We start from the raw sequence: 23,197 nt of genomic DNA on the forward strand, positions 1-23,197 counted from the left end.
TGCTCTAGACTCTTGCTGGCAGCATACATTAATTACCAAGGCGAACCCTGTTCAAGAGGCTACTAACTGCAATTTTGACAAGCTCAAAGCCACACCAGACCTGAGACAACAGGCACCTCCCTTAGAGGCTTACAGTCTTTACCCTATCTAGAAAAGGTAACATCAGTGGATAAGTGACAGTTTCACAGCAGTGGTCCAATTGACAGGGTTGCAGCTGTGACAAGGTCAGAAGTAAGGGAAGCTACTCTAACTTGAGTAGCACCAGATTGAATATCAACCTAAGACACAGGATATGGTCTGCAAAGGTTCTACAGAGGCTCATCAGATTGCACGCCTTCATATGTACTATAGCCAAGTAGTACTGCACTGTGTATAAATACCACAGTTTTAAAAATCCAGCCATCTGTTCTTAAATATTTGGGTTATTTCCAGATTTTGGTTATTAGTGCTGCAATGAACATAGGAGTGCAAATGTGTTTTCTGAATACTTTTTTTGGGCCCTGTGGCAAATATTCTGAAGTTGAAGTGCTGGATCATTAATAAGCCCAATTCTTGATTTGTTTCATTTTTTTAATATGTGCCAGTCTACACAGTGCATTCCCTGCTGGTAACCTTGACTGTGAGGTCAGAATGCAAGGGTTTAATTAAATTTTTGTGTTTCCTTGATTTACTTATTTATATTTCATATATAATGAGGACACATGATAATTATTTCAATTAATTTTGTAGATAGTGTGAGGTAATGGCATACTTTGCCATTCTTCAAACTTTTATACTAGCAGACTGGCATTTATAGCCAAGGTGACAGAAGAGTTGTTTTCAGCCTTTCTACACCTCAATCTATCCATCAACCAGAGTATGAAGACAACTGGTCTAATTCCTTTTTATTTGTATCCAATGGCTGTTGACTTTTCCTAGCTCTATTTGGAAGTGACTTCCTTTTCTTCACTATTTTTCTTGGCTCCTTTGTTGTAAACTAATTGTCCATTTATGTATGCATTTGTTTCTGACATCTCAATTTAATCCTACAGTTCTGTGACAATTTCTGTACCAAATACTATAGTGTTTTGATTGCTGTATTTGTAGTATAGTTAAAAGTCAAGGAATGTAATGACTCAATTTTATTTTTTTTTCTGAATTTGTTTTTTCTTTGGCACTTCTACATAAATTTTGGGCTAGTGCGATAGCACAGCAGGTAGGGTGTTTACCTTGCAGAAGGCTGACCCAGGTTCAATTTCTCCACCCCTCTCGGAGAACCCGGCAAGCTACTGAGAGTATCCCACCCACACAGCAAAGCCTGGCAAGCTACCCATAACGTATTCAATATTTCAAAAACAGTAACAACAAGTTTCACAATGGAGACATTACTGGGCCCGCTCGAGCAAACTGATGAACAACGGGAGGACAGTGCTACAGTGCTACATAAATTTCAACAATGTTTGTTCTATTGTCTAAAAGAATGCCACTGGGGGATCTGAAATCATTTAAGTACAACGTCTAACACTGGTAATTCTTCCAATTCTTGAGCATCAAGTATCTTTCTACATTTGTCTTCTTTTAATAATAATCCCCCCCAATAGATAGTAGTTAGAAAAAAATTGAATATGGGGAGGAGAGCCTCAGGGGAGGAAATCCCAAAGTAAGTGACTCTTACAACACAGTGACAAAATAAGACACGCAACCTCCATCCTCAGAAACCCAGACAACAATATAAAATAAATTCCATAGATTTTCAAAACTATTTTTTTTAAAAAAAGATACAGGGCTAGAGCGATAGCACAGCAGATAGGGCATTTGCCTTGCATGCGGCTGACCCAGGTTCGAGTCTTCTGTCCCTCTCGGAGAGCCCAGAAAGCTACCAAGAGTATCCCGCACACAAGGCAAAGCCTGGCAAGCTACCTGTCACGTATTCGATATGCCAAAAACAGTAACAACAAGTCTTACAATGGAGACATTATTGGTACCCGTTTGAGCAAATCAATGAACAACGGGAGTTTAGTGCTACAGGAAATATATTTTTGGCCCTGACAAGTAATTTAATGCACCAAATACCAAAATAAAGAACTAAAAGTCATTACAAGATATCACAAAAATAATAAGACAAAAATCACAATTGGGAGAAGATATTTGCCATTCATATTATAATGAAATGTTTTAAAACTCTTGAAAATCAATAAAAAGATACAGTAAGAAAAGAGACAAAACTACCAAGTAGGCACTTCACAGATGAAGAAACTCAGTGGCCAACAGAAACATAAAAGCTATGTTTAATATCCATTCCATACTTAAACAAATGAAAATTCACTTCTAATTAAATAAATAAAAACCTCAATGAGATACCATTTTATACCTATAGGACTGGAAAAAGATGAAGTATCAAAAATACCAAATGTAATACACACACACACACACACACACACTGGGATTAATCAGTATGGTCATTTAAAGTGTAAGTTAAATACTATTTTTTTCCTATGACACAGCAGTTTGCTCAAGTATCTATTCTATAGGAACTCTAGTTCTTTCAGAAATATGAAAATAATGCTTGCAGCAACACTGTTTTTAATGCTGGACCCTACTGCTTATCAACAACAGGATGGATATATCATGCAACATTCCTATAAAAGATAGTAATGTAGCAGTAAGAATACATGACTGTGACTATACTAATTGAAATGAATGAAGCTAGGAAACTAATAATGCTGAATGATAAAGCAATGCAGAATATACATATCCAGCTATATCTAAATCTATTGATACTGAACCATTACAGTTATAAGTTGAAAACAAGCTACATTAAATAAAATTTAGTATATAACTGTATACTTGTAAGTATACGTGTTAGTTATATGTTACAAGATTTAGGAGAAACAGCAAGGTTCTAATAAAACAGATTAGGAACTTCAGTGTTACTACAACTGAGGAATCCAATTGGTGACAAAAATCTTATGTGTGATTTTTCAGGCTTATAAATAACAAACTATAGAGCTGTACCTGGCAAGCCTCTTGAGAGAACTACCTTTTCCACACCAGATGTATAGTCTGTGCATTATAAGCTCTGAAAGAGTTGCAGTCAAGGTTTCAAGCCCCAAGTTCCCTAAAAACGCTGGAACCTTTTGTTTATGGTTCCTTCAATAGTGAAAAAGACCCTCAAATCTGTGTTGATCCACAAGACCTTGCCCTCTGGCCATTCAGTGCGAGAAATAAAAAAGAAACAAAGTGAGTCAACATTTCCTCTGGTTTTAAACTCTTGCTTCAACCACTGCACCAAGTAACTAAAGGCTCACCTTTCCTTTTTGGCTGAGCCTGACAGCTCAGGCAATTGCTCAGCTCAGCTGAGCTCCTGATAGTAATAATTTCTTAAATTGCATTGTATAATAAAACTACTTTGAACCTCCTCCATAAAAACTTAAAAAAGTTAAGATCTGTGGGACTCCTATAGGAGGACAAATAAGATGAAATCACAAAGAAGTAAGTATTTAAATTATAGCTTCAGTACCTCAGAATATAAAAAGATGAAGAAACTGTGGGGTTATAGGGAAGGTAGAGGTAGTTCTTTCTTTTAGAAATATGGGTGTAGGGTAGAAAGTAGGATAAAAAAGAATCTTTAAAAGTAGCTAAATTATACCAGGTCTTCTTAAAACTCTTTCTACTTATGATCCTTCTTGACAGAAATTTTTACATTTATAAAGTTATATAAAACTGGTATACAAATTAAACACATACAATCTAATAAATCATAAACTTATTTTAAAAATAAAAAAGTTAGACTGTCACATTCAACTTAAAAACTAATCATAAAACTTACTGCTTCCATTATAGAAAAATGAATGACTTGACATTTCCTGAATTTTTTTTTAAAGAACAAATAGAAAGTATCCCCAAATTGGCGCCCCAGAGGGGGGCGGGTGAGAGCCCTCACCGCCCCAGGAACCCAGCCCAGGCAGCCGCCCTCCACAACACAACTGCCACCACACTCCAGGCTGCTCCCCACCTGCTAGGGCAAGCCTCACGTATGAGTAAACATATTCCTGGACCTCATCATAAGATACTTCCTATCCATTCTCCATAATTACCACACCATATTTGATGGGGCTCAGATAGTAGGCAACAAATCATAGAAGGAAATGTATATATGTGCATATATATATACCAAAGTTCACATCACCCAAACTTTAACAACATGTTAGTGATATCCTATAGAATGTCTTAATGGCTTCTGCCAAAATAGAACAATCTTCACACTGTTTGCTATCACTGTCCTCCCGTTATTTATTGATTTGCTGGAGTGGGCCCAGTAACATCTCCATTGTGACACTCGTTACTGTGTTTGGCATATTGAATAAGTCACAAGTAGCTTGCCAGGCTTTGCCGGGCGGGCGAGATACTCTTGGTAGTTTGCCAGGCTCTCGGAGAGGGGCGGAGGAATCCAACTCTGGTCGGCCATGTTGGCTGCGTGCAAGGCAAACGCCCTACCGCTGTGCTATCGCTCCAGCCCACTGTTTGCTATATGGATACTTTTTTGTAAGCATGTTCAGCAGTTCTTCATAACAGATAATACAAAATATATTCTTTCGGTTATGTTTTGGGACAGGTATTGGGGTTTGGGATAGAAATATCCTGAATTTGGTGGTGGGCCCGGCAAGCTACCGAGAGTATTGGATATGCCAGACACAGTAACAACAAAGTCTCCAATGGAGACGTTACTGGGCCCGCTCGAGCAAATCGACGATCAACGGGAGGGCCTTTACCTTTACCTTGGTGGTGGGAAGGTGTAATGGTGGTGGGATTGGTGTTTGAATATTAAATGTAATCATGTAAACAAATATTGTGAAGTAATTTATAAAATAAAAAAATTAAAAAGAGAAAGTATCCCCAAATTGCATTTGAGGCTACTATCATTCCCAAAGATCATTCTAGCGTTCACCAAGAGAAGGTCTTACCCACTCTGGGAAACACGTATTTATACTATAATGTATTTGATGTATTTGATATGCCAAAAACAGTAAGAAGTCTCACGCTGGAGATGTTACTGGTGCCTGCTCAAGCAAATTGATGAACAACGGGAGGATAGTGCTACAGTGCTTCATTTTCCTGAAGATCAAAGTTTACTTAAGAGTTCATATGTAAGTATCGCCAACCAGATATCATAAGGGGTAAATACTAAAACTGTATAATAATGTATTGCACTATATAATAATTGCAGATTTCATATCAAAAATTTTTTTAAACAAAAAGTGGGGTGTGACCATTGGGTCAAGCTCTTTTTTAAAAGTTATAAACTGGGGCTGGAGAGATAGCACAGCGGGTAGGGCGTTTGCCTTGCTTGCGGCCGACCCGGGTTTGATTCCCAGCATCCCATATGGTCCCCTGAACACCGCCAGGAGTAACTCCCCAGTAATCCCTGTGCATTGCCAGGTGTGACCCAAAAAGAAAAAAAAAGTTATAAACTTAAAAATAGGTATAACTATTATGCAGTGATGGTGATTATTTGGTGAAATACAGTACAGTAGTAATTCGTGTTCTGACAAATGATTTTTTCCTCTAAATCTCCTTAGTTTTCACTGTAAATGATATCTTTTTAACAGATAAAATGATATTTTAAGTTTATATTGTAATCATTATAAAACAACAAATTTGCAAAGGTGATAAAGGCATGCGGTGTTATTACTTGAAATGTGATTTTTATATTAACTCACATGATTCTTATAATCACAATATTAATTAGGTAAGACAGATAAAATATTCCTATTTTACAGAAACAAAGGGGGATTTTCCTATTGTATCCCTGGGATCACAAAGCTAATTATACCTGAAAGCAGGATCTGGTATTTCCAATGTACTATGGATTCTGAGACACATGGTACCATAGCTTTATCACTTCCTACTTTATCCTAAATTTGATGAAAAAATGTAAATTTTTTTACATTTATCAAGTGTAAATTATCACAGCACTTATCAAATATGTTACTTTTGAGATAAATTACATATTTAACATCACTGACATGAAGACAAAATAATTTAATTCTGAGTTCCTCTCAAATTTACTCAGTATACAGTCTTCATTTTCTTAATATGTATACCTTAAGTTTTCAACAAGGAGACACAACATAATAATTAATTGAAAATGATCAGTACAGAAATGTTTCTTGGGGCTGGAGAGATAGTGAGGAGCTTTCTTTGCAAGCAGCCAGCCAGGGTTTGATCCCCGGCATCCCATATGGTCCCCTGAGCAATGCCAAGAGTAATTCCTGAGAGCAGAGCCAGGAGTAACCCCTGAGCATCGCTGGGTGTGGCCCCCAAACAAAAACAAAAAAATGACAACAACAAAACTTTAATGTTTCTAATATTTTTAAGACAGGAAAATGTATGTTAAGAAGAGACCTTAGTTACATATACTTTGAAGAGGCATGAAATGTACCTTTGAAAAGTAGTCATGTAGATAAATATTATCTCAAGTAACCTGATTCCATTAAAAATTTCTGTCTAATGGGAAAACTATGTTTTTTGAGAAAATTTGAAATAATGAGGTAAATACTAAAAATCACATTAGATATATGGTAAAATAAGAAAACTGTCAATTCAAACATTCAGAAATTTAATGAGCACTGTTTCAAGTTCATCATTATGAAAACTTGAATAGAATATATATAAATATATATAATTTATAGCTGAAAACTTTATATTTTCTAAATATCTTAAAGATATAGATGAAAAAATCTGCGTTTTATTGAAATAACATTATACTACAGCATAAATGCACATTCAGTTTCAGATATTTATCACTATTATTCTATACTACTATGCCCCTCTCGGAGAGCCCAGCAAGTTACTGAGCGTATCCTGCCTGCAAGGCAAAGTCTGGCAAAGCTACCCATGACATATCTGATATGCCAAAATCAGCAACAAGTCTCATAATGGAGACATTACTGGTGCCCGCTTGAGCAAATCATTGAACAACGGGAGGACAGTGACAGTGACTATTACACTACACTAAACTATTATTATGTATACATTATAGTACAGCATATATGCACATTCAGTTTCAGGTACATATTAGTCAATATCTGAAACTGAATGTGCAAATATTATATTAATTTAACTATTAAAAATAAAACAGGTATCATCCTAGCTAGGCCATCATTGGTGATATAATTTCACTACTGAAATTCCATTATGGTTATAATGGTTGTACAGGGAAATTTAGTAAAGTAAAAGATAGTGGTAATTTTGTGTGTAAATGTAAACACCTAAGTATATTTATGTAATATGTAAATGTATATGAAGAGACAAACTTTGAACAAAGTCACCATACGTCTCTCCCCCTCTCTCTTTTTCTCTATTATTTTTCTTACCTCCAAAAAGATGAAATGCTTTTCTGCAGCTTGGTAAGGGCCATTTTGCAGAGCTGGATTTCTGAAAACTTTGTTTTATTTTCAAATATTCTTTAGTAAATGATGTTTTTGTGGCATTATTCAGTTCTAGAGTAAAGCAAAAAAAAATATTTTTACACACGTGTTTAAACTGGTACAAACATAAAAAATATTGCCATAGTATTTTTATAACATCTGATTTTTTTTCTTCTAAATATTTATGTTTGCCTCTCCAGATGTACCGGGAGCATGGGACCTCTTTTGCTGATACTTAGCCTAGTAGCTCAGGCCTGAAGGTTCACCATTTTGTCCCAGAAAGTGGCGTAAAATCCAGCGGTGCTGGGGGCCATCAAGGGGGTTCCGATTGTTCTGGGGATTGATCTCAAGGCTTCAAACATAAAAGCATGAGATCCAGTCCTTTGAGCCATTTAACTATCCCCTAGATCTCTTCAACACACTAATGTTGGTGTGAACCACCAGTGACCAACACTTGGACAACCTACTGGATGTACCATTGATGGCTCATACTTTGATGTCACATCAGACAGACTTATCACCAATATGTATAGTAGTTCATTAAAATGGTTTAGTAAATAGAAAAACACTAACTCTAATGTTTCAAAATAATTTATTTTTGATAATTAAATTTTATGTAATATTTATTGAAGGTAGACTTAATTTCAAAAAATATGTATGTATGATTATGTGGAAATCTTTGTTTATAATAATTACTTGTTTTGATGCAATTTTAAAAACATTTCAAGCATAGTGTTGGCTGACTCTCAACACAGGCTTGCAAAATGTACTTAACATTTTAGTGTTTATAACTGCAAGTTTCTACCCTTTCTTTTAGATAAGGATTTATAAATTACCCTATATCATTTCTGTGGTATTATTGCAGATTCACTCTATGAGTCAAGAAAATGAATAACTTCTTTTCTAGGTACTTTTTTCATGAGTCACTATATTCAATATAATGATTATTGATCAGAAACCAATTAGTATTCTCTAAATTTAAAAAGATTAACGTATCAATTATCCTATCTTTGATTCAGATGTCATATCTTTATCAGCTAAGTTTAAGACACAGACACATGGTGAAAAGGCCATTGCCCTACCCTCTCTTATACTGAAATTTTTCTTGCAAGTATCATTGAACTCTAGTATACCAAATGAAATGGGGATTGTAAACCATTCAATAACTGAGTGCTTTTTTAAAGAAAAGTTTCCTTTCTTGTATAGTATATTGGGAATTAGACCTGGGACCTTACACTGTGACGCATGTGCTCTACCAGTAAAACACATCCTGTGCTAATGGTGGAGTCTGACAACTGACTTCAAACCAAATGTTTCCTACAGATTAGATGGCAGTAGCAATAGCAACAATGGTACTTCTGTTTCTTAACTTCAAGAAAGTTATCACACAATATACTTTAAAAAATTTAAGTTACAATCTATGGAGACAGTTCAAAGGGTGGGAGCATGTAGGAGTTCTGCATGTAGGAGCTCTTGGTACAATCCCTGGAGTCACCCCACTAAGCAATCAAAAGTAGCCCCAAAGTATGGCCAGATAGGGCCCCCAAACAAAACCTATATAACAAATATAAATAATTAATGCAACAAAGGAGGAAAATGCTTAGAAAATTTTGAACAGAAATATCATTTTATTGAAAAGAAGAGAACTGCCTGCCATGGTGGTGGTGAAGGGGTAGGGGGGACTGGCGATCTTGGTGGTGGGAAATGTACACTGGTGGAGGGACAGGTGTTGGAACATTATATGACTGAAACCCAACCATGAACAACTTTGTAACTGTGTATCTCACTGTGATTCAATAAAAAGTACATAGTGAGATTTTGTCATAAACTCTAGTGTTTATGACAGTCTTATGATATTGAATATTATGAATATTTAATTTACTATACTTGACCTGAAAAGTCTTTGGGAAGAGAATCTAGGAGCCAACTAGTAGAAGAAATACTGCTGCTGCTTTTCTTTTGAGGGGTTAGTTTTTTGTTTTGGGGACACACCTGGTGAGGGTAGGTCTTACTCCTGACTCTGTGCTCAGATCACTCCTATGGGTGCTGGGCAGTGGCGGGGGGGGTCCATACATGGTGCAGGGGAATTGAACTTAGGTTGACCTCCTGCAAGGCAAGTACTTTACATGCTGAGCTACATCTCTATCCCCCAAGAAATCCTTAACTATGGAAACATCCACAAATTTTATTTATACAAATTTTATATTTATATTTTATATTATTTTATATATTATATTTATATTTTTACCCAGCTCTTGCAAACATTTATTTTATACCAGCTACATAGCTGGCACTTTTCTAGTCTAGCTAGAAATATAGAAATGAATAAAACATAATTTCTGTCTGCAGGGCATTTTATTAGATCAGAGATTCTGAAATGTTTGTATGCAGTATGGCTAAGCATCAAAAATTACTGAGAACCTTTGTTGAAAATAACAAATTCTAGAATGTTGCTCAGATATATTAAAGTAGAATTGATGTAGACATGACCTAGGAGTCTGTGCTTTCCAAGAGACTACTTGGGTAATTGCTGTCAGATTTAGATGAAATTATCTTAATTCTTTTCTGTTCTAAAGTTATTTGAGTTTATTAAATATGTTGAGATTATTTTACTCTGCTGTGAAACTCTACTAAAAAATTTCAATGCTTTCTGTAGGGGCTGGAGCGATAGCACAGCAGTAGGGCGTTTGCCTTGCATGCAGCCAACATGGCCGACCCAAGTTCGATTCCTCTGCCCCTCTTGGAGAGCCCAGCAAGCTACCGAGAGTATCTCGCCCGCACAGCAGAGCCTGGCAAGCTACCCATGACGTATTCAATATGCCAAACACAGTTACAACAAGTCTCATGATGGAGACGTTACTGGGCCCGCTCGAGCAAATCGATGAACAACGGGAGGACCGTGACCGTGATGCTTTCTGTAGAACTATGTTGCTTCACTCTAGCTGGCATCTGAGCCCTGGAATATAGGATTTGACAATAACTATTCAATCTTATGTTTCATAAAATTACCTAAAAGAAGCACTAAGAAAAACTCCAAGGTAGACCAACGTGATGAAAATCACTCTTTCTTCCCCTACTAAGCCTATCTCTTAGGGAGAAGATGCTTCTTATGATATATATTATAATGTACTAAATATAACCTGTATTTCATATTAGTGAATATGCAAGAAAAAGACAAAAATTATTATCTTTAAGATATTGTGGTGTCAATTAAAATCCGATATTTAGTAAAATGTAGCAGTGCCAGTATAAATATAGCATCTTTAAGTAACACTAACCTAAAAAATGTAAATGTCTTGAGGGTTTTTTTGGGGGGGCCTGGGGGGAGAGGGAGACACCCAGCTATACTCATGGCTTACTATTGGCTCTATGCTCAGGAATCACTCTTGGGGAGCTTGTGAGACCATATGGGATGCTGGGGATCAGGCACAGGTTGGCAACGTACAAGGCAAATGCCCTACCTGCTTACTATCACTCCAGCTTGATATCTTGAGTTTCTACCACACTCGGATACCTAGTTCGGGGTGAAGTTGTAGAAAAATTCTGCAGCATGCTACCTCCATGCAGGTGCCCTGGGAAACCCCTTGATACCACCAACATGGGTATCTGCTTTTCTACACAAGCGGATTTATATAGATCTGCTTGGACAACCAATCCAAGTGTATACTTACTGAAGCTTGAACCTAGAGGATCTTCCTGCCCCACCCCTAGTGACAACAACTACCAAGAACCATGCAGCTTTGTACAGCTGTTTTTCACTCAACTCACACACTCTAAGGGCTGCTGGGAAACCACAGGTTCTCACTTTAGTATCAGCATATCCCTAATAGAAAGTTCTTCCTATTACCTGTCCAGCTAAAATACTACACAAGGAAGTGGAGACAGAAAGCATCAGAGGCATAAACACCAGTCTGATATATAAAAACGTATTAGATCAACCCTCAGATCTTGAACCTGAAGCTCCATAGTCAGAATCCACAAAACTTTAAGAATAACAGGAAAAAAGGAATTTAGCTGTCCCAGAGAGGGACAAAAATCCAGTTAAGTCCTCAAATGCACTGAAATCTCTGATTCTGGTCAAGGAGAAATTTTAAAACAACATTCCATAAGATATTAATGGAAATTCAAAAACTACTAGAAGAGAAATTAAAGCAACGGGAAAAGAAAAGATTAAGAATATTAAAGAATCAGGCCATAGAGATAGTAGTGGGGGAAAGCAGCTTGTTCTGATGCAGCTGATGCTGTCAATCACTGGCATCACATATGATTCCATGAGAATTGCCAGGAGTGATCTCTGAGGAAAGAACCAGGAGTAAGCTCTGAGTACCACTGGGTATAGTCTAAAATCAAACAAAAAATAATTCATACAATGGATCTGAATGAGCTAAAGAATACAATAGTACAATAGCAAGCCACAACAACAGAACTCTCAATGCCAAAAACCTATCAGTGAAACTAAGGAAAAAACACAAGTCATCAACAAAAACAAAAATCAAAATAAAATAAATTTTAAAATGGAAGAAAAAATATAACAATGTACAACAGCAAAGAAGTATAATCTCTGAACTATAGGAATATAAGGAAAGGAAAAAGACAAAAGGAATAAATGACTGGTAGAAAAAATAATAGCTCAGAATTTTCCCAGTCTCTGAAGGTAGGCCTTTTATAAAGATTAGAGTGGCCCAAATAGTACAGAACAACAACAACAAAAATACTCTAACAGAACCACACAAATGCACACTTTAATCAAAATGACAAGAACTAAAGAGAGACATAGATTACTTAAAGTATCAAGAGAGAAGGAAGATCTCATATATAAGAAAATAAATATGGAAATCACAACATATCTCTCAAATACAATCATACATCAAGAGGGAACAGAATGATATATTCAAAGTACCAATGAAAAAAAATCTTCAACCTTGAGTTCTCTACCCTGCAAAGTTAACATTTAAATCGATTCAAAGGAGGGATTAAAAACATTAATTGCTGTTGACATCTGCAACACCTAAACCAACCCTGTGAGAATTACTAAAAGGCAGCCTGTAAGAATAAAATTTCTAATTGTAAAAAACAAATTGTAAAAAACAAATCCCGCATTTGGCAAACATGGCAACACATTCCTACATATCAATAATATTTCTGAGTGTCAGAGGACTGAACTCCCCCATAAAAAAGGCATATAGTGGCTGGATGTAACTGGAAACAAAACTCAAGTTTCTTCTGCTTATAGGAAACACAGTTGAATTCATGAGATAAACACAGGCTCAGAGCAGAAGGATAGAAGACAAGTTAATGGTAGGAGAATGAAAACAGGAGCAGCTATACTTATATCAGACAAAATAGCATTCAAGCTAAAAAAAGTAGTAAGAGATTAGAATCGTAATTATGTTCTGGTTAAGAGATCAACAGATTAAGAGGCCTTACTCTTAAGAATATATATGCACCTAATAAAGGGCAGCAAAATTTAAAAAGATAATGCTCACAGACCCAAAAATGTTTATCAATGGAAATGCAATAGTAGTGGAGACTTCAACAACCTACTTTATCCATTGTACAGATCAACCAGACAGAATATTAATAAATAAACAAGAGTCTTAAATAAGAAACTAGAAGAGCTGGAATTAACTGACAGAGATTTCTACCCTCAAGAAGCTGAATACATATTTTTCTTTAGTGCTCATGAATCATTCTCCAGAATCAACCAAATACTAGGACACAATACAAACATATATAAAGTCACAAAAATAGAAATAATATCAAATATTATATTAGATCACAATGTTATGAAGTTTAAATTAACCTTAAAAAGATGAGGAAAACCTCCAACACTTAGAAACTAAAAAAAAAAAAAGATTCTAAATAACAATGGGGTCATAGAGAAAATCAAAAAAGAAATAAGGATTCCTCAAAATGAATGAAGGCAAAGAAACCAACCAACCAGAACCATAGGACACAGCAAAGGCAGTGCTAAGAGAAAAATTCACAGCAGTACAGGCCTAGATTAGGAAAGGAAAAAGAATTGAAATGCTCTTAAAAAAAAAAACCCTTTTTTTTTTGGTGGAAGGTCACGCCCAGTGATGCTCAGGGGTTACTCCTGGCTCTGCACTGAGGAATTACTCCTGGTGTTGTTCAGGGAACCAAATGGGATGCCAGATATTGAACCCTGGATTGGTCACATGCCAGGCAAATGCCCTACCTGATGTACTATCGTTCTGGCCCCATTAAAAAAAAAATAAAAAAGAATCTAAGAAGCTAGAAAAGAAACAAACCAAAAAAAAAAAATCCAAAAACCAGTAGAAGGAAAGAATAAGAACAAGAGCAGAAGTGTAACAGTACAAAGGGTCAATGAAACCAGTAGCTGGACCTATGACTGCATAAATAAGACAGACAAACCCTTAGCTAACTTCACAAGGAATAAACAAAAAAAAGTAAATTGGATAACAGATGTAAGGGGAGAAATTATAACATTTGAGGTATTAGTTTTTTCCTCTCTGTGTAGGTTTGGCTAAATATAATGATAGCATCAGGTTACAATAAGGGTGAAGTTTGTGGACATTTCAGGTGATTTTTTTGTGTTCATCAACAAAAATGAAAGTATAGAAAGATAATACAAAGCTGAAAAATTGCTAGTTTTGTGCATTAAGGCTGTCTTACCATGGGTTAGAGCTAGGAAGAAAATTAGGGCTAGGGTTAGGGAATGGAAGGGTTTAGGAGAAAAGTCTTGTTACATTTGAAGAAAAAAAAAGGGAAGTAATGATGATTGTAAAATTTAGGCTGTTATAACAAACCCCTCAGAAATACAAAAAATAATGAGATGTTATTACCTAACTTTTCAAGATGGCATACCTAAAATGGCTGAATTTCTAGAAGCATATAACCTCCTAAATCTGGAGAAGAAAGCAAAAACCCTGAACAGACCAAAACAGGCCTTTAGTAAATGCTTTCTTGAATAGCTAGTCAATGATATTCCGAGATAGCAGAGACTACATACAGAAGAAGTTTTAACTGGGATTTCTCTTTTTGTTCACTGCAGGGCACCAAGGCAAGGAATCCTTAGATGGCATGCATGAAATCATCAACAGAATTGTAAATTGCAGTACCTCAAAATCTGGGGGGGGGGGGGAAGTGCTTCTTAAAGTACACACACACGTGCACATGTACACACATGCATGCACATGCACACATACGTGCATGTGCTCACACACTCATAACTTTTTCCCCCTGATTTTAATATAAACCAATGAACTTTCAATATGTTTCTCCTGTGGAATTATTTCCTTCTATTCTCTACGCCTTACTTACTCTTCCCACAAAATAAGAAGTAACTAATCTGCCCAATAATACTGATGATGGTCTGGTGTCTCCAACCTATTTTTTTGTTTGGTAGAGTCACTTGTGTTTGGTATGTTCCTTTTTTCTAGGTTTGTCTCTGTTTAGCCCCGTGATCTGCTTAAATTATGCACTGAACAGATCAGATAGGCAAATATTTCTCTTCATTGTTTTATTACTGACCTTATAAGTCAGGTTTGAAAGCCTTCATGAAAAAGTTGGATTAAGGTACTGTAAACTTATTTTAATAACCTGGTTATTCCATGCAAGCAGGTCCTTGTATTTTCTTTAAGGAAAGGAAAATGTGCATCTTTTTTCTCAGTTTTCTTATTAAGTATATACTTTTTTTTTTAACCTGGAGATGCTCAGGGTTTACTCATGGCTCTGCATTCAGGAGTCACTCCTGGCAGTGCTTAGGGCACTATATGGGACATTGGGGATCAAACCCAGGTCGGCTGACTGCAAAGCAAGCACCTTACCCACTGTGCTATCTCTCCAGCCCCAAATGAAGCATATATTTTGACCTGAACTCTATGATTATATGGCTTCTCCACTATTACATGAAGATGTGGAGATACAAATTTTCCCCTTTACTGTTTTACTCACAACAGTGCACTCAATAAATAACCTTCTTACCTCTATCATTCTTCCCCTTCTCTGAAGCCTGTCTCTATGTTCCATAATCAACAGTTTTTCATGTATCCATTCACAAGTTTTATACACTGCATTATATATAAACATGAAAACTAGGTAAATAAACTCTTGGTCCAATTTACTCTCTTGTTCAAGAAGAAAGATTTTAATAAGAACAAGAAAGCTGGGAAGATTTAAAGTTTAGAGAAAAAGTAAAATGGCTATTCTCAGATATTAAAAGATTTATCTTTGGAGATACCAGAGGAATAACAAGGACAAAAAGACATACGATGAATAAATACTGAGTAAGAGCAATATACTGCAGAGATGTCTCTGAACCCCAATTACTTAAAATTTGGGGCAAGTTTGAGTGGTGGGAAAATTCAAATAAATGGAGGTGGGAAGGTGTAGTGATGGTGGGACTGGTGTTGAAATATTGAATGTAATTACTGTGAACAACTTTATGAAAATAAAATAGTAAAATTAAAAATAAAAGGGTTAGAACAAAAAATGTTTAATGTAATGTTCTTGATATTGTAGATGTTCAAGTAAAGATTGAACACTTAATTTTAGAAGAGCCCCACTCTACCCTGCCCTGTCTGCTTCCATCAACCACCCAGGGATCGAATTGCGCACAGGAGACCCACCCTAGCCAGATAAATACCCCACTGGCAGACTTCCACTCTCGACACTACTTCCATTACCCAGCCGTCGCCACACTCCAGGACGCTTTCCGGACCTGCGCGGCCGCATCATAAGACACTAAATACCCATCTTCCGGAATTGTCGTACCGTATTTGATAGGGTTTAAATATGGTAACACCTACAAGGGTGATTAGAGGTCGCCCCAAAAGCCTCTATTCCTCTCGGAAAGACTGGCAAGCTACCGAGAGTATTCCGCCCGCACGGAAGAGCCTGGCAAGCTATCCGTTGTGTATTCGTTGTGTACTGCCAAAACCAGTAACTACAACTGGTCTCATTCACCTGACCCTGAAGGCTTCACCGACATGGCAGCACTGAGAAAGATGAGAAAGGAGAGGCCGACAAAATCTCAAGGCCGACCTAGGCTGCCACAACGAAGGAAGACAAAAATGATCGTCTGTACTTTCAATGCACGTACGCTAGCATCAGATGCATCCATTGAGGACCTGATGGTACAAGCGCGAATGATCAAGTACGACATCATTGGTCTGACCGAGAAAAGAAGGCACGAATCTCACCATGCCGTTTTCGACACTGGAGAAGAATTGTTCCTCGGAACATGCGATAAAAGAGGTGTAGGAGGCGTCGGTGTCCTTGTCAACACAAACTTGGCCACTAGCATTGATTCATTTGAATGCCTAACAACCTGAATCGGACGTTTACATTTGAATAGATGTGGCTCACTGCCTGCAGTTTCTATCTTCGTTGTCTACGCACCAACATCTCATTATGATGAAAGAGAAATCGAGAAGTTCTACATGGAGCTAGAGAAGTTCTATAAAGAAGACCACACCTTCTACAAGATCATTGTGGGTGATTTTAATGCCAAGATAGAACCCAGAAGATCAGCTGAAGAACTTCACATCGGGACCCATGGCCTAGAATGGAACGAACAGGGTGAGAGACTGTCTGAGTTCATCATGTCGACCAAGACCATTCATGGTAACTCACAGTTCCAGAAGGCAGAATCTAAACGATGGACATGGGAGTCTCCCGGTGGACGATTCCACAATGAAATAGACCACATCATATTCAATCGACGGTTTTGCCTGACTGAGGTCACTGTTGTCCCAAAATTTCGAACGGGATCGGACCACTGTCTCCTTCGTGCAAAATTCTACTTCACAGAGCAGGGAGAAAGGGCTGCAAAGTTCAAAAAGAGAACTCCTAGAATGACCACCAACTGGGAACTCTTTGGTACTATTGCGGCAACATGGGAAGATGCCATTGTTGACAACATCTACGAGGAATACGATCGACTGGTTCAGCACCTCCATGAATGTGCGAGGAACGCCAAGAGAGAGATAGCCACAAAAAATCGCCTATCTTCGAAAACTCTTGAGCTAATTCGCCAGCGTGGTTTGGCACCTGCCTCAGGCAACCGCAAGCTAACGTCCGAGCTCGCAAAGCAGTGCAGAGATGCGATCAAGGAAGACCTCAAAGAGAGAAGAGCAGAAGTACTGGTAGATGCGGCAGAAGCCGGGAAAAGTATTCGTAAGGCCCGCCTGTCCTTCGCCAACTACAAGACCAAGATGACTGCCCTCCGACGTCCTGATGGATCCATCACATCCTCCAGAACGGCAATGGAGAAGATTATCCATGACTTCTACTCAAATCTCTTCGATAGCCATGTCCATTTGCCGACATACCAAATTCCACAGGATGGATATATCGTTCCCAACGTTCTCCCTTCTGAAATCCGACACGCCATTTCGTTGGGCAAGAAACAAACAGCACCCGGCCCAGACAAGGTCAGACCTGAACACCTGAAGAACCTGCTGTCAGTACTCATCAATACACTGGCTCGGCTCTTCACTCACTACCTGTCTGAATGCAAGGTTCCGTCCCAATGGAAAACCAGCAGGACTGTACTACTGTTCAAGAAGGGAGACATCCATGACATTGACAACTATCGCCCGATCTGCCTATTGTCTGTCATCTACAAGTTGTTCACTTGAGTCATCCTAAATAGGATTGGCAGAACACTAGATGAAGGACAACCATGCGAGCAAGCCGGGTTCCGCAAAGGATTCAGCACCATCGACCATATCCACACGATAATCAAGCTCGGGAGTTCAAGATGCCGCTCTGTTTAACATTCATTGATTTAAAGAAGGCCTTTGATTCTGTTGAGGCGGAAGCGGTGATTGAAGCCCTAGCCAATCAGGGCGTTCAAGCCCAATACATCAGGATCCTCCGTGAGCTGTATTGCGGATTCACTACCAGGATCTCACCATTCTACAAAGAAGTGATCGTTGATGTCAAGAGAGGGGTGCGGCAGGGTGATACCATTTCACCGAAACTCTTCAGTGCCACCCTCGAGAACATCATGCGACGACTGGAATGGGAAGGAATGGGAGTGAAGATAGATGGTTGGCAATTACACCACCTCCGCTTTGCTGATGACATTATTTTAATAACACCAAACATCAGCCAAGCTGCACAAATGCTGGCCGACTTTGACCGTGTGTGTGGAAAGGTAGGACTACAGCTGAATCTTACGAAGACAATGTTTATGAGAAACAGCCTCGTTCCTGATGCCCCATTCGCTCTCAACGGAATGACTATCTCCGAATGCAACAGCTATGTGTACCTAGGTTGAGAAGTCAACATGACAAATGACCTGGCACCTGAGCTGCGCAGGAGGAAGAGAGCGGCTTGGAACGCCTTCAAGAACGTCGAAGAAATAGCTAAGAGGACGAAGAACCTCCGGCTCCAGTGACATCTCTTTGATTCCACTGTTCTTCCTGCATTAACATATGCCTCAGAGACCTGGGCCCTACGCAAACAGGATGAGAACACTATTCAGGTCTTCCAAAGAAGAATAGAAAGAGCTATGCTTGGAATATCACATTTCACTCAAATGAGAGAAAGAATCCGGAGTTCTGACATCCGTCGACGATCAAGAATCAGGGACGCTGTTTCATTTGCCAAGGTGTCGAAAATCAGATGGGCTGGTCACGTAATGAGATTTAAAGACGACCGCTGGACTAGAGCTGTTACAGACTGGATTCCACGGGATGTCAAAAGACCACGTGGCTGCCCACCTTCCAGATGGTCAGACTTCTTCGTCAAGATCATGAACGATCGGTTTGAGGCCCTTCATGTTCCCGGAGCGAACAGATGCCATTGGGCTACACTAGCACGCGACAGGGACAAATGGAGACGTTACTGGCGCCCGCTCGAGCAAATCGACGACTAACGGGAAGTTAAGTGATTTAAGTGATAAGTGACTATCATTGTGGGCTGGAGCGATAGCACAGCAGTAGGGCATTTGCCTTGCACGCAGCCAACATGGCCGATCCGAGTTCGAGTCCTCTGCCCCTCCCGGAGAGCCCGGCAAGCTACAGAGTGTATCTCGCCCTCACGGCAGAGCCTGGCAAGCTACCTGTGATGTATTCGATATGCCAAACACAGTAACAAAAAAATCTCCAATGGAGACGTTACTGGACCCGCTTGAGCAAATCGATGAACAACGGGAGGACAGTGACAGTGACAATTATCATTGTAGGATAAGGGTTAGAGATGAGAACCTTCTCAGTTACGATTCTATTTAAACTCAGTTTCAAGAGAAGCAAGCATTGCTTTACAAACTAGTTAAAATTCTACTGTAAATGGTTTCAATTATCTTTTAAATTTATAATGTATCTTTGGAATCAGAAAAAGAGGCAGTCAGAATAATAAGACAATCACATTTCTAAGTCAACGGAATGGTTTACCTGTCTGAAAAAAGACCCTAGAAATAATTGTTCGACACAATGGGCAGGGAGTGCTTGCAGGATTGTCTTTGGCCAGAGTTCGTAAGCAGGGCTCACAAAAGATATGGTGGCAAGGGTAACACATATATGGGTTGAAATAAACATCCAGACACACTGCACAAATGTAGCTTTCTTTTTCTTCTGCATATTCATTGTCATCATCTGTACTCATTTCATTGTTCAAAGTCTGCAAAACATAAGCAAAAGGAAATTTTGTTTAAGTATGAAACTGGTTTTCTTAAAAGAAGGCATTTTATAATTCATTAAAATGATGAAAATATCCTATGGGTGGTACTTACTATCGTTTCTCTGACATACTCAAATTAACAAAAATACAAAATAAGAGGAAACTGAAAACATATATGAAACACTCAAAATTTTAAATTATTCTTTTAGGCATTTTTACATAATGTTAAATGTTAACCAGCATCTGTCGTTGGTCGTAGACATATATACCACCACCAGTATTATATTAAAGTTAACCCACCTTACTTTTAACAACAAAGAAAATCAGCTGATTTCATAAGGATATAGAGTCTCAGATAATAATTTATTCTTATACAGTGCATCAAACATTCATTGTCTATTGCATGCACTAGACATGGAATTACACTTACTGGAATTCAACGTCAATAAAAAAAAGTTTAAGGTCATATCAGGAGATAGACAAAATGAAGAGACTTACAACAATTCTAGGGTCAGTTGAGAAATCTTATGAGCACCCTTCTTCTGCAAAGTAATAATTAAAAGGCTATTTAGAGATACTAAGGAAAGAAGCAGCTCAAAAGTTAGTAGTACATGGTCTGGTAACCAAGATCCTACTACTCAAATTTGTAATTTCCTCATATGTAAAGCTATTTCACAAATTAAATTAGGTGATCCATATAAACATACATCACAGTACTTGGTCAAAGCAAGTAGTCAATAAATGTCAATCATAGTCATTCTTTCCCCAAAACTCCAATCTGTTCTTTTGTCATTCACAAGCCCTGTAGTTTTTGGATGTTTTTCTGAAAAAGTTTGTAAATTTTCATTATAACCTTGAGAGATATTTAGTCAAACAAGGCCTGGTCTCAGTCCACTGAAGCATAACGGGAATGTACATGGTATATATATTTTTCTCCTCACATCAGTGTTTGCTAAAAAAGGGGGGGGGAGATTAACAATTATTTGACTGGGCCTTGGGTTTAAATAAATATCTGTAAGTTATATGAAGTGTAAAATAGCATAAATGAGGCAAACAGAACTTTGAGAATACAGAAACATCTTCCTACTAGATAACCTATCATTTAACTTAGCCAGATGACACTGTTTGCTTGCTGGCAACTATTTCTGACACTGTTGGTAAAATGCTCGCCTTTTTACACAACTGAGCCTAGTACAATCCCCAACATCCCACATGGTCTCCCGAGCTTTCCAGAACTAATCCCTGAACACAGTCAGAAGTAAGCCCTGAGCACAGCTTGGTGTGGCCCAAAAACCAAAAATAAAATAAAATAAAATAAAAAGCAAGAGTTATTCTAAGACCCTGATGTGGCCTCTAAGACATCAAAAGAAAGATGAAATGATTTTCAATAGCTTTACTCACACTTTTTACATTCTAGTCATTTTAAAAGTGATAGTTCATATAGAGTCCTATAATACAAATAATAAAATATTCAAAGTAACTGATTAATAGGCTAGGCTGACTTAAAATTACTAAAGGAAGGAACTGGAGTGAAAAGAGTAATATGTGATGAAGAGTAAGATGTGAAAAGAATCAGAAAAAAGAAAGACAAATACTAGAGATTCCCAAATTGTCACTAGGCCCCTGGCCAGACTCCACAGTCTTAGAAGTGAGCCTCACCCAGAAATTAATCTGTTGAAAGAATCAGGTATTTGGGTTTTATGAACTGAAATCTATGGGCTTTTTTTGGAGTTGGAATGGGCTACTTGCCCTTCAATTTTTAAGTATTTCAGGAGCCCCAGCAGTTACCCTAAAGCCAACACCCAGTCATACATTTAGCCCATACCCTAAAGCCAACACCCAGTTAAAAATTTAAATCCAGATGTACAACTTCTTAAAAATTCTGGACTTTCTGGAGGAAGCCGCAATTCATGGCCGCAAAACATCTTAATCTCTACTGCACTAATAAGTCTAATTGACAGTGACAGTCTTTACCTATTCCATGAAAAATTCCAAAATATATTAATGTAGAATTGCTTTAAAAGTTTTTTAATGACAGGTGAGGCATGATTCACCCCTCCTTAGGCAGAGGAACCCAGGTGTGCGGGACCTGGGGCCGAGATATCCAAGCCTGCTCGGATCAGGACTGGGCCTCCTCCACCCAGATTCCCCATATTCCAGTAGCTAGGCGTTACACCCACCAACTGCCCCCTGCACTGTTATCCTATCAATGGCCAAGACCCAGGGACTATAAAACCCAGCTCCTGGAAGTGTGTGGCTGCATTCGCAGCTGCATGACCTCTTATTGTCTAGTTCTTTCTCTTGGAGAACCCGACAGGCTACCGAGTTTATCCTGCCAGCACAGCAGAGTCTGGCAAGCTCCCCGTGGCGTATTTAATATGCCAAAATCCAGTAACAATGATGGTTCTCATTCCCCTGACCCTGAAGTAGCCTTCAATGTGGCCATTTGCTAAAATCCCAGGGCTAGGACGAATGGAGACGTTACTGGTACCTGCTCGAAGAAATCAATGAACAGGATGACTAATACAGTGATACAGTGAGGCATGATTATTACCATGAGATCCAAGTATAAAGTAAAATTTAATGCAATATGCTTTAGATTCCAGAATTGAAAATTCGTATGTTTTGAGTTTCAAGAGAATGCACATGGGGACACAAGAGGGAATTGAGCATCTGGTGGCCAAGAGCTGTTCCCCTGTCTGGCCCATGGGGACAGACAGATGAAGGACTAGGGGAAGGGAGAAACAGGTCCCCAGACTGATTGGTAGTCAGTCAGTTTATTTCTCTCTCCTCCCCAGCATAGTCCAGTCTCTCTCCTTACAGCACAATCACAGTGGTAGTTTTGGTCAGAGTCCCAGGTGGTACATGTAGGTGGGGTTGAACTTTATCATAACAACAAACAGATGTAAAGCCCCTCCTTCAGGGGAAGTTCTAGGAGATTAACTCAGGGACAAAATCTGAGAGTTTAGCATTCCAGATTACTAGGAGATCTGCTCAAGGGTGGGATTTCATCTATGGTCTATTTACTCTCTCTGTTTCTCTGCTAGTAATCCACTTAAACAATCACAGTAAATTTACTTCTTATAATATTTCTAGTCATTTTGTATGAACACAGTAAGAGATATATTAAGTTTAAGCTTAAAGGTTGGCTCTTCCTGGGGGTATCTGGCTATATA

The 23,197-nt window shown here is 38.3% G+C and overlaps 1 protein-coding gene across 2 annotated transcripts in view; it reads right to left on the minus strand.

Moving 5' to 3' along the window:
• Positions 1 to 23,197, minus strand: part of RNF180 (ring finger protein 180) — a 447,820-nt gene that overhangs the window by 305,483 nt on the left and 119,140 nt on the right. For both annotated transcript variants that reach the window (XR_008792202.1, XM_056112671.1), the window contains exons 5-6: positions 19,796 to 20,021; positions 7,356 to 7,481 (exon numbers count right to left, since the gene is read on the minus strand). Coding sequence is in view for 1 of the 2 variants with exons in the window: in XM_056112671.1 (XP_055968646.1) it covers positions 7,356 to 7,481; positions 19,796 to 20,021 (352 nt within the window). In the remaining variant the exon portion in view is untranslated. The remainder of the gene's footprint in view (positions 1 to 7,355; positions 7,482 to 19,795; positions 20,022 to 23,197) is intronic.

Source organism: Sorex fumeus, unplaced genomic scaffold, assembly GCF_029834395.1.
Source record: "Sorex fumeus unplaced genomic scaffold, SorFum_2.1 ptg000018l, whole genome shotgun sequence".
NCBI lineage: Eukaryota > Metazoa > Chordata > Mammalia > Eulipotyphla > Soricidae > Sorex > Sorex fumeus.